General features: G+C 37.2%; 2 protein-coding genes across 5 annotated transcripts in view; one reads left to right on the top strand and one right to left on the bottom strand.

Moving 5' to 3' along the window:
• The window catches only part of uox (urate oxidase), a 31,163-nt gene extending 23,062 nt beyond the window's left edge, over positions 1-8,101 (top strand). For 2 of the 3 annotated variants that reach the window (XM_079843964.1, XM_079843965.1), the window contains exons 3-9: positions 3,457-3,669; positions 4,051-4,167; positions 4,870-4,948; positions 5,454-5,640; positions 5,717-5,840; positions 6,060-6,143; positions 6,453-7,076. In XM_079843964.1, coding sequence (XP_079700090.1) covers positions 3,457-3,669; positions 4,051-4,167; positions 4,870-4,948; positions 5,454-5,640; positions 5,717-5,840; positions 6,060-6,143; positions 6,453-6,527 — 879 coding nt within the window. In that variant the 3' untranslated portion in view covers positions 6,528-7,076. Of the gene's footprint in view, positions 1-3,114; positions 3,346-3,456; positions 3,670-4,050; positions 4,168-4,869; positions 4,949-5,453; positions 5,641-5,716; positions 5,841-6,059; positions 6,144-6,452 lie in introns of those variants that run through there. The other variant, XM_079843963.1, reaches the window with a different exon arrangement.
• An 82-nt stretch (positions 8,102-8,183) lies between these two features.
• Positions 8,184-11,843, bottom strand: part of samd13 (sterile alpha motif domain containing 13) — a gene marked incomplete at its 3' end in the record, with an annotated part of 30,474 nt that continues 26,814 nt past the window's right edge. For both annotated transcript variants that reach the window (XM_079843968.1, XM_079843969.1), the window contains exon 4: positions 8,184-8,327. In XM_079843968.1, the coding sequence (XP_079700094.1) occupies positions 8,184-8,327 (144 nt within the window). The remainder of the gene's footprint in view (positions 8,328-11,843) is intronic.

The raw sequence follows: 11,843 nt of genomic DNA, 5'->3' as shown, positions 1-11,843 counted from the left end.
CTTCAATTAGCAATCAGTCTGCAGGCCTTATAAAAAAAAGGTGCCACGTCTGTGTTGTTCTTTACCAGCATGGATGGAGGAGGTCTAAGGCAGATGAGAGTGAGAGGAAGAGGTAGAGGGGTCAGAGGAAGAGGAGTCTGTGTGCGAGGTGGATGACATATTCCCCATTTTTGAATCCCATAGAGGAGTTCTTCAGTGCTTGGAGGTGGAAGGTTCATGATCACCATCCCTGAGCAAATGCCCCTGCTGAATGCAATGACTGCTGCTGCCCAAGAAATAGGTGCAGAGGAATGTCAAGGTTGGATAAGGCATGCAAGAAGATTTTTCCCTGGGTCCATTGCAAGAGAGGATATTGAATGTAATGTGGATGAGGCCATGTGGCCTCATCATCACGACAGAAGAGACTGAGTATCAATAGTGGCTATGACTTATACTCCAATAGACTTTACTGTATTTTGGTTTACATGTATTCTCTGTAATATTTACAGTATTTCAGTTTTCAGACACGGTTTGAAAAAAAATGAATGTCATGGAATCAATAAAAAATGCATCAAAGCATTTCTTATTCTTTGCCAAAAGGCAAATTTGACACAGCCTATATAGAAAGACAACAAATGTGACTGGCAATAGGCTACAATGACAAGCAATGGTGCACTGAGTTCCGTATTTTGTATTTTATTGTCAATTGTGTAATGATTGACTGAAAGAGTTCATATACTTGTGTGCAAGTTGTGTTGTTTGAAGGCAAAATTTGCTTTTGTTGCATATTTTAAATGTTTTGGTGCGGTTACAGCCTTTTGCAAACAAAATGTGTCATTTTGACCATGAGTGCCACTGTTTAGGCCTGTGTGTTAACTAATTTGAAAATGTGGAGTTTGAGCTGACGGCTGCATCAAAGCAATCAAGAAAAACTGTAACTAGTTGCTTATTAGTATGCATATTAGGATATTGGCTGTTTATTATTACTTGTAACCCCCAGATCTTACTTAACAAGTCCTTGTTGCCTCAGTCTGGTTGATGGTTTTGTGAGGAGAGTGCTGTACTTTGAAAGTTAAATAATATATTACATTTAGATAAACATTTATTTGTCACTATTTATTATTTTTTGTTTGTTGGAGTTGTGTCTTTGTATTTTGGTAAAATATTTGCCTTACTGCCATTCCTACTGTTACACAAGCACTATCACTGCCAAGTGTCATAAGCACATTTAATTACAGATGATCCTATCACACAATGTCCTTATTTTGTGTGTGTGTGTGGAGAGAGAGAGAGTAGGCCTAGGTTACATCTTATTGAATCATATAAGCTCATATTATATTTTATTGACACACTTTAATGGGTAAATTAATTTATTTACTGGACACATTAAACACAAACATATAAAGCTTTTATTTGTACACATAGCATTGAAAAGATGGAGTGTGTTGTGGTTGCTTCATCTGACAGAGCTTCTTCCACAGACTTCTGCCTGCTTTATTTTAAATAAGCACCAGATGGCGCTGTTCTTGACACTCTCGAAGCTTTGAATCTTTTCCCGAAACAGTCAGGGTAAAGCCTCACTGCTTCATGAGGCTTCATTTCCACATCCCTAAAATGCAGTCCATTTAAATGAATTCACAATATGCCCACATTCATTACTAATCTTATGCCCAATACAGGCTGAAAAAAGTTGAGCTTTTTTATTTACTCAGAGCTAGATGCACACATTTATTACTAATATTACTTTGTTAATATTTCTTGCTTGTTAATTAAATTATAAATGAAATAAAAAGGGCCTATACGCCCATGGAATGCCCTTCAGTTTTATTTAATTATCAGCAATCACCATGTTGACAATAGCAAGTTCCTGTTCTACATTTACGAGCTTTCCTCTGCCCCCTGAGGGAGGTAGATTTTTAATCCTTAGATAGACAAAATGCAGTTACATATTAGAGACCAGAGGCATACAGTCACTGCAATACATGGTAAAAGTATTTACACTGCAGTAGGAGAAGCCCTTATACAATATCCGACCTGTTTGTTTCTCGAAAATTCTGGATAATAGTTCCCACTGTGTCCCAGCTGAGATTTGGCTTTACTCGGTCACCAACCTGTCTGTATGGTAGCCTGTGGTTTATGACATGGTCTATGATAGTAGCTCTTATTTCATCAGTTACCCTAATTCTGGTTCTTGTTTGAGCGCCACCATGCATTCTAACTCCTCAATCTCTACCTTGCCCTTGTCCAGGCGTTCCCCTCCCTTGCCCTTGTCCTTGTCCATGTCCCACTCCTCTCCCTTGTCCTGGTACTCATTTTCCTCTCCCTCGTGCAGGCATTTTTCTTACTTTCTTTGTGTTGCTCTATATTGTTCCTTTTTCACACAAGATAAACCCAAAGAGGCCCTCATGTGATTGAAAGAACATCAACACCTGAAATATTCCTAGACGGGAATCAGCTGTGATTTATATAGGCTATTTGCATAACTTCAATCAGCTGTTTCTCAGTAACAATGTAATAAAATACAGGGGATATATTCTTGTTTCAATTCACAATATAAACGGCTGTTTACCTTGACTATAGCCTATAAGGTTAGGTTTAGAACACGGTGTTATCTGTTCTGACATATAGTGTTAAAGCATTGGTAAATTTGGCAGTAAAAATCCATTGTTTTGGTCTTGGTTGAGCTTGTGTGTAAAATCAGTTCAAGCATTTCAAATTTGTGTTAACAGTATGAATTTTGTGTAAAAGCAACAATAAATGTGTTCACAGACATGTGTTGTGCTAACTGCATTAAGAGTTTAGGAAAATTGTTAAAAGTATTGAAAAAATTGATATAGCGATTGTAAAAAAACATGGTGCCAGAGTACCTGAGGTGTAGCCGGTGTGACGGAGGACAGAGGCGACACCGTTTAGGTATCAGACAACACAACATGTTATACAGGTTCTCTCTGAATTGCAATTGCAACAATCTAAAATCTTGCATAGATTTTCTGTTCCTAAAACACTCTGTTGACAGAGATATTACCAGCGTAGGCCTGATTTTCTCTTGTTCCTTGAAAAATTTGTTGAACTTTGGTTGAGAGGTGGTAACGGGTGGACAGTGGGCCAGATGAAATGTTGGGTTATGGATGGGGTGGAGTCTCTGTGTAAATGAAACAGGGCAGAGGTAACAGAGAGAGGTGGCTTGTTTTGAAAGGTTACCAGCAAATCAGAATCTCTGTATGGATTATGGAGGTGGGGCAGATCATTGATCATTTGGACCCATTACAAAACAATAAAACTGGTACCTCCTTCGTAAACCTCCTCCAACCGCTGGTGCAGTCAGCAGTGACTCCATTTACAGTCATGGCCACCACCTCAAATCAGGTAAATAAATAAAATTTTCATTCATACTGTAGATGTGTGGACGTGTCATGCCAGCCTCTTTTAAAATATGCTTTTCAGCTACATTATTATTGAATAATGTGTCTCATGTAGAATGTGGAGTTTGTGAGGACCGGCTATGGGAAGAATGCGGTTAAAGTTCTTCACATCCGCCGTGAAGGGTCTCATCACCACATTACTGAGCTGATTGCAGACGTTCAGTTAACCCTGAAGACCCACAAAGACTATCTGAGAGGAGACAACTCTGATATCATCCCAACTGACACCATCAAAAACACTGTCCACGGTCTCGCCAAAATAAAAGGAGTAGGTCTTTTTATTTGTTTGATTTAGCTCCTATAAGTGACATAGGTACATTAATTAAATATTTCCCCCCTCAAATATAAATAAGAGTGACTGAATCAACTTGATTTTATTAGGTTACACTAATAGATACTGTAATTTTAGTATATTTGTTTTTTATGTTTGGTTAATAGTAATTTGTCACGGTCAATTCAGGTAGAAACCGCTCCTGCACATGTCCGCTTTTTACAGTGAATACCAACCAGCATTAGTTTAGATAAATCAACACAGTTGACAAAGTGTACAACGTCTTCTATGAATTGGAACTTAATCATCTTGCAATTAAACAGCTGATGTTTTGTTGTTTTAAGCCACATCTGTATAAGAATATCTCTTGTCTTGCAGATCAAGACCATTGAGGGCTTTGCCCTGGATATCAGTGAACATTTCCTCACAGCATTCAATCATGTCACAAGAGTGAGGGTCAACATTGATGAAGTTCCCTGGAAGAGACTGGAAAAGGTGTTGTGTTACTGCTAAAGCAGACTAAATGCAGTGGCTTTCAGAAACAAATTAGATATTTGTATTTATATTTCACAATTTAGCAGACACTTTTATTAAAACGGCTTACAAATGAGGAACATTACGCAATTTATTGTGCAAAAGTCAACAATACTCACAGTATCACCACAAGAGTAAACTAGAGTAGTAAGTTAAAGAAGTTCAGAGATTATATAGGTGGCATCTCCTCATCCAGTCTGAATTGAGCAGAAATACAAGCTGAGATGGTGGGTTGCTAAGTTAAAAGGACAGGTATCATCTGCATGTAGGAAAATCTGTTTGATTTTATAACTGGGCCCATGCAGTGATGTAGTCTATATAGAGAAGAGTAGGGGGCTAAGCACTAAACCCTGAGGCTCCCCCGGGGTTACTGATTTAATGAGATAAGCTAAACCTGTAGTAACTCTGCACCTGTATGAACTTAAATGGAACTTCATACATCCACTAAAAATGATCTTGACACCAGTCACTTAAAATTCATAGAAGAAATTACCTACAAAAGTGGTCAATTTTGAGAAAAGCTCTAGTACGGAAATGTTTGCAGAAGCTATTTTGTTTAATAAATGTTTGAATTATATTACTGATTCTTATTAAATAAATTGGTTTGAAATTAATTTTCGGGCCACTGTAATAGTGACTAGTGCACTAATGTGTGTTTAACAGAATGGAGTCGAGCACACACATGCTTTTATCAACTGCCCTGAGGCCTGCCACTTCTGTGAGGTCGAACAACATCTGAGTAGTGAGTAAAAATTTGATTCTGAACTAGTGATGGTGGTCGGAAGGAAAACAATTAAAGGGATAGTTCAACCAAAAATGAAAATTACCCCATAATTTACTCACAATCAAGCCATCCTAGGTGTATATGGCATTCTTCTTTCAGACGAATACAATCGGAGTTAAATTAAAAAATGTCCTGGCTCTTCCAAGCATTATAATGGCAGTGAATGGCAGCCCAAAATTTGAAGACCAAAAAAAGTGGATGCATTTATTATAAAAGTAATCCACATGGCTCCACGGGGTTAATAAAAGCCTTCTGAAGCTAATCGATTTTGTAAAAAAAAAAATCCATATTTAACACGTTATAAAGTAAAATATCTAGCTTCCGGCGGACCAAAAAATGCTTACACTACATCAGATGTCATCGTCGCGCCAGTTGCGTTTTTTTTTTTTTCATTTTTGGGTAAACTACGGGGAAAGAATATTGTAGTTGTATTTGAGCAAATTTAAGTTTAAATTTATTGCAGTGACTCCAGTGGTTCACAGCGGTATAAAAGATATGAAGGTACTGAAGACTACTCAGTCTGGATTTGAGGGCTTCCTGCGGGATCGTTTCACCACTCTGACAGAGGCAAAGGACAGATTCTTCTGCACTTCCGTTTATGCAAGATGGCGCTACAACACTCACGTGAACGTGGCATTTGATGCTGCATGGTAAATGCAAAACTTTTAGACATGCAATACATGTTATGTGTTATATACATACTGTACAATGAAATTGTCCTTGTAGGAAAACTGTTAAGGACATCATCATTCAGAAGTTTGCGGGACCCTATGATCGTGGGGAATACTCTCCTTCTGTTCAGAAAACTCTGTATGATACACAACTTCTGGTACTTGACAGAATTCCACAGGTAAGTCAAACTGATTTCAGTTTTGCGACTTTTATTAGTGGGGTTTGCTAAGGTAAGCATCACTATAACTACTGATTACTTTAGTGATTTGAAAACAAAGCCCTATGACCTTGACTGGCTTACTGCTTTATGATGTTACTCAATTATACACTAGAAATAAATATACTTAAGAAAATGTCATAAAACATTTGCTTTTATGTCTTGTCATCAATTGAATAGATTGAAGAAATGGAGATAATTATGCCAAATCAGCATTATTTTGTCATTGACATGACAAAAATAGGACTCTCTAACAAGGATGAGGTGAGTGACAGAAAATCCTGGAAAAAGCCTGTCACACAGATTATCAGTTCAGATGAGTCTGAATATACTTCTGTATTGACACAGAACAAAGTTCAGAGTTTTCAGGCTCTGACAAAATCAGGACTTTTGAGGCTGCTACTCTTAAAATGACTTTTATTGCCAAATTTTTACAAACCACACAAAAAGGAGCATAAGTATGTTTGGGAGATGTTTTGTTAGCCCAACATAAGAGTATGAAGTAAATGTGGAGTGTCGCTTTATATGTATTTATATTTCAATACACATTATATTGTTGTGCTTTCATTTCAGGTTTATCTTCCTCTCGATAATCCAGCAGGAAACATCACAGGCACTGTGCGCAGAAAACCACGAGCCAAAATGTGAAGACGACAACATTCACAAACTAGATATCTCATTATACACAAAACAAATAAAATCTATAAAGCAATCTAGCATGGATTATCTGTTTAAACATTCAATAACTTTTTTTTTTACAGATTGGACTTTTGTGTAAATCACACGAGTAAAATACATTTTAAAAATATAAAAACGCTTCAATTAAAACATCCTATAAACAGTGTTTTCATCTTTATAACTTTCTTTTTAATTTCTATAGTTTTTCTGTGTTCCTCATAAGTAATTAAATAAAAATTGGCAAATTCATAAAATCTGAGATGAAAGGTGTGTACAGCAGTGGATCTGAAGTACCTCCAACTCAATGAAAATCATTATTAACATTAAAGATGAGGTGGCTTATTATCATCTTATTTTATATACCACTAATAGGTATCAAGTTGGGTGAAAAACAAAACAAAAAAACAGGGTCCCTCTTTATATTAGGTGGCCTTAACTACTATGTACTAACATTTAAATGAATCATTTGATCAATGCACTTATTGTGTACATACATGTTTTTACATTGTACATATATTTAAAAAAAAAAAAAACCTGCATGTAATTACATCTGTAATTCATTTCTGTAGTTACATTTATAATTACACTGTTGACACTTTCCTTACACCTAACCCTACCCTTAAACTTACCCATACCACCACACCTGTCCCTAATTTTACCCGTATCCCACCTCAATATCAGCAAAAGTGTTTTGCAATACAATATTATCACAATAAGTACATTGTACTTTTTTATGCAAGTACATAGTAGTTAAGGCCACCTAATATAAAGTGGGACCAAAAACAGCATCAGTTAAAAATACCAATACATGTCAGAAATGTTTCTTGGATTTGACTGTTTTAGGACTGTTTTTGTTCTAACTGATTATTACATTTAATGATTGATTATTTGAAATATTCACATGCACAAAGGAAGTTAAACAGCACTGTAATGAGGACCAGGTAGTGGATTGTTTCAGCAATCTGAATAAGCACCATTTATTGCAGGCTACACTCACGTTTGTTTCCTCTTTTTAAAACACCCTGTATCACAAACTGCTTTAGATTCACAGTGTTGTGCTGTCTGTCAACAACAACAGTTCACCAATTCATCAGGAATCACATTGTTAGTTACAGAATTAAATAAATAAACAGAATTAATAGCAGCACAAAGCACTGTCATTCTGACAGGATTTCTGCAAACAAACCTCATGCGTTGAGCCTTTATCATAATTTTCAGACATTTGATCATTTGTGCTGTCAATTTGTCTCAACACACCTTTTTATCTATTAAAACTGGAAAAACAAAAAGAGAAATAAACACCAACAAACTGATTAAACCTCAACTCTGACGGCAATGCTGTCAATCTCACTTCCATCATGCATTACACAGAAACTTCTTAGTGTTTCAGTTTAATCTTAAAAGCAATAATGATTTATGTACAAGCACACAAAGTCAAATCTGAATGAACACTGTTAAACATAGGTCAACTGAAAACTGTAAATGTGCCTGTACAGCAGAATGAGACTTTAAAAGCAATAAATTCACCATGTTTGTTAAGATGCAGAAAATGTATTAGTTCTGTCTGCAGTTACCCTGCGCTTCCCTGCTATGATTGTCTTCCATGCGTCCACATGGCTGCAGCAGCTATGAGACATTACTTTTTAAATGTTGGGTTTGGAGAGGCTTGACATGATACTCGTATATCTTCAGTGCAGGACCCAGTTTTATTGACAGTCCGGTCAGAACGTCATTACGAGTCATTAATAAAAGGGATTTGCCATCGATTTCCTGTAGGGGGCAGATTAGCAAATAAATAAATGAATAACTTAATAAACACACAACATGAACATTATTGAAATCATTCACATCCCAAATCGCATCATGATAGATTCATACTGTTATGTCTTATAAAATAGTTACGGCTTGTGCTTGAGAATTGAATTTGTTGTCAAATGAGAATATTTTATATACAGTGGAACGTAATTGAGAAATAAACTTGGAGGCATTAAAAAGTGCATATCGAAGTAAATTTTGTACATAGCTGGTAAAATGAGTTGATCATACAAGTTTATCATCCATGTATTGTCAGTGTGTAAAAACATGTAAATTATTTGGCTAAAGATTATCCATGAATAACATAAATAAAATACCAATGTGGTTAAAACATGACTATTAATGACATAGACATTTGCCTCAGACATGTAAATGCAAGCCATGTCATTACATTAGCCTTTTTGAGAAACCAAAAGGACTAGGAAGTGGGGGATCACACCTTTTGGGAAACATTTGGGAAAATGAATAAAAAAAATTATATGTGGAATAATAATGTCTTAGTTTGTTAAGTCCAGTCAAGGATGTTTTGTTAAATGTCAATGTTTTTGTGTAATTTACATTTATTAATTTAGCAGACATTCTATTCAAAGGCACAAAAAATATGTACATTTTTAAATAATTAAAACAATTGTAATTATTTAAATATATTAGGCAGGGATATATTAGGCAGCAAGTGAACATTTTGTCCTCAAAGTTGATGTGTTAGAAGCAGGAAAAATTGGCAAGTGTAAGGATTTGAGCGAGTTTGATAAGGGCCAAATTGTGATGGCTAGCAGTGGTCAGTATCTATTAGGGATGGCTCGTTACCACAATTTTACATTTACATTTACATTTAGTCATTTAGCAGACACTTTTATCCAAAGCGACTTACAAATGAGGGCAATAGAAGCAGCTAGAGCAGTCCAAGGGCAACAATATCAAGAATATGCAAGTGCTGTAACAAGTCTCAGTTAATCTAGCACAGAACAGAATTTTTTTTTTCTTTTTTTTTTTTTTTAATAAATAAATTAGACAGACAGACAATGAATAGAATGATAAGTGCTATTCTCGATCGGTCAGGTGTTGCTGGAAAAGATGTGTCTTTAGACGTTTTTTGAAAATGGCTACAGACTCGGCCGCACAAATTGAGATAGGCAGGTCATTCCACCAGGTGGGAACGGTCCAGGAAAAGGTCCCTGACAGCGATTTCATGCCTCTCTGGTATGGCACCACAAGGCGTCGTTCACTGGCAGAACGCAAGTTCCTGGAGGGTGTGTAAGTCTGAACAAACGAGTTTAGGTATATTGGTGCAGAGCCAGTGGATGTTTTGAAGGCGAGCACCAGTGCCTTGAATTTAATGTGTGATACACCCTTATGTGGTAACACAGTTTAGTGTTCATAATACATGTGTTTATGTGATAACACGCAGCGTTTCTTAAAACTGCAATTTTCATTGTGTATTTCAATACTAATGTAGGGGGGGAACCAAAGAAGTGGAACCAAAGTGCGGGTAGCGTTGCACTGCGTTGCCTAGGTGATGAACGCTTTCCGTCTTCTCTCATACAGAGATATGGAGATGAAGATGGCGGTTCGTTCTTTCACTCACTGATTATATGATCCTGTTTTCCAGGTTCGTATTCAGTAAAAACAATGTCAAGAACTGATTCCTCCGGATGTGTATGGGATGTATTGAAACTGTGATGAGTTGATTGGGGAATTTTGGATGTGTGAAGCCGAGTTAAAGAGCCGCGTTTGTAATCGCGGGAAAAAGGGGTTTGAAAACAATGGCGCTAGCGGCTGTAGAACAGATGTATAATATGGCTGAATGTGTGAATCTGTGAACTGGTGCCCTGACTCCCTGGTAATGCTTTATTTAGTGTTTTTAGAGTATCCTGGCAGGTTATAAACTATTGTAAATGTTAAGAGAAGAGGGGTATGTGGTTTAAAACTTAAAGGGGAGTTATTACTAAAGTTATACAGAAGCAGTTAGGTGTCTGGTCTGTGTTTAACAATGTGTTATAAGTTGAACAGTTTTCCCTATGAGTATGATTCATGTTGTGACTCATGTACAGTCAATTGAATATTCATTTACAGCCAAAGAGGGCTTACGATTCACATTATTACATTAGTATTATGGTGGATATCTGGAGTTAAAAAGGAAACAAATAATTGTGTAGATATATATACACATAAATACATAGATTAAAATATGATTTATTCTTGTGATATTTCTGCACTTTAAAGAAAGAGTGATGTTGATTTTTGTAAAGACATGATTATTTTTGTAAATGTGAGTGTGGAATATGTCATCCACTGATATGTGGAGAGTAAAGGAAGAAAACCGTAGGTGAGGTGTTTAAACTGAAATTAACATATGGACTCTGAAACTGGAACATGTTTACTCTAAGGGAATGTTATTGTTTCATACCATGATTTGAGAAATTTGTAATAAAGATACAGAGATATGGAGATGAAGATGGCGGTTCGTTCTTTCACTCACTGATTATATGATCCTGTTTTCCAGGGCTATCATCTAGGAGAGCGGAGAATAGTGAACCACAGAAAAAAAAAAGAGAAAAAAATCATTTGTTGCTCCAGTTTCGCTATTTGAAACCCGTAACAAACTGTGGGGGCTCGTCCGGGATCTCTCCTCATCACAACCAAGTGGAGCAGATCCAGAGATACCAGAACCACGCGACCAAGGTGACAAGACGCTGCTGCAGGCCAGGAGTCAATCCGTGGGTGTCCGAGGAGGGAGACCAAAGAGAAAAGGGATCTTAACCTCGCTTTGGAGCCGCACTGCTGATCCTGAGGCCAGCGCACGCTACTTACCAGAGGGCTACACGCTGATCCTGTGGTCATCGCACACCAGCATCAGGGAATCTTATCTGGGATCGGGAGGTTGTCACGCACACACAAACACACCACATACGAAGTCAGTACACCGCTGACTTACTGGATTCACAAACCACAAGGGGACATCAGGAATACACACAATGTCAGCAACTCGTAAAGAATTAGTATGGGACATTAAGAAACAACTATTCAGACTCTCAAGCAACGACATCTATCAGGTTGCAAAAGACATTGCAATTAACAGTCAAAATGAAGAAGAGCTGAATGCAAATGACGAAGAAGGCTGCATGGAGTATTTAGTCTCCTACATGCAATCTGACACCTTACTTGGACTTGAGGATGAGGGTATGGGACAGTTGTTGGTTTTAAATGATTTGATAAGTAGAATCATTAATGGCGTTGCTCCTGTTAATCTTCCTTTGGGTACATTGAGTGATGGTAGCACACACGTTACACCTAGTCACAGTCCATCCACTACAATCCTACACCCTGCATCACAATCTCATCCTCACCCTTACAACACAATTATGCACACACAACCTCACTCTCACACTCATACCGACACAACAACACAGTCATTAGAAGAACTGAGACAAGCGTATGAAGAACTGGGTGAGAAACTGCGACGACGTGCAT

This window comes from Gobio gobio, assembly GCF_949357685.1.
Source record: "Gobio gobio genome assembly, chromosome: 19".
Taxonomy (NCBI): Eukaryota; Metazoa; Chordata; class Actinopteri; order Cypriniformes; family Gobionidae; genus Gobio; species Gobio gobio.
Note: the sequence above shows the minus strand (reverse complement) of the source record. Positions and strands in the feature narration are given on the sequence as shown.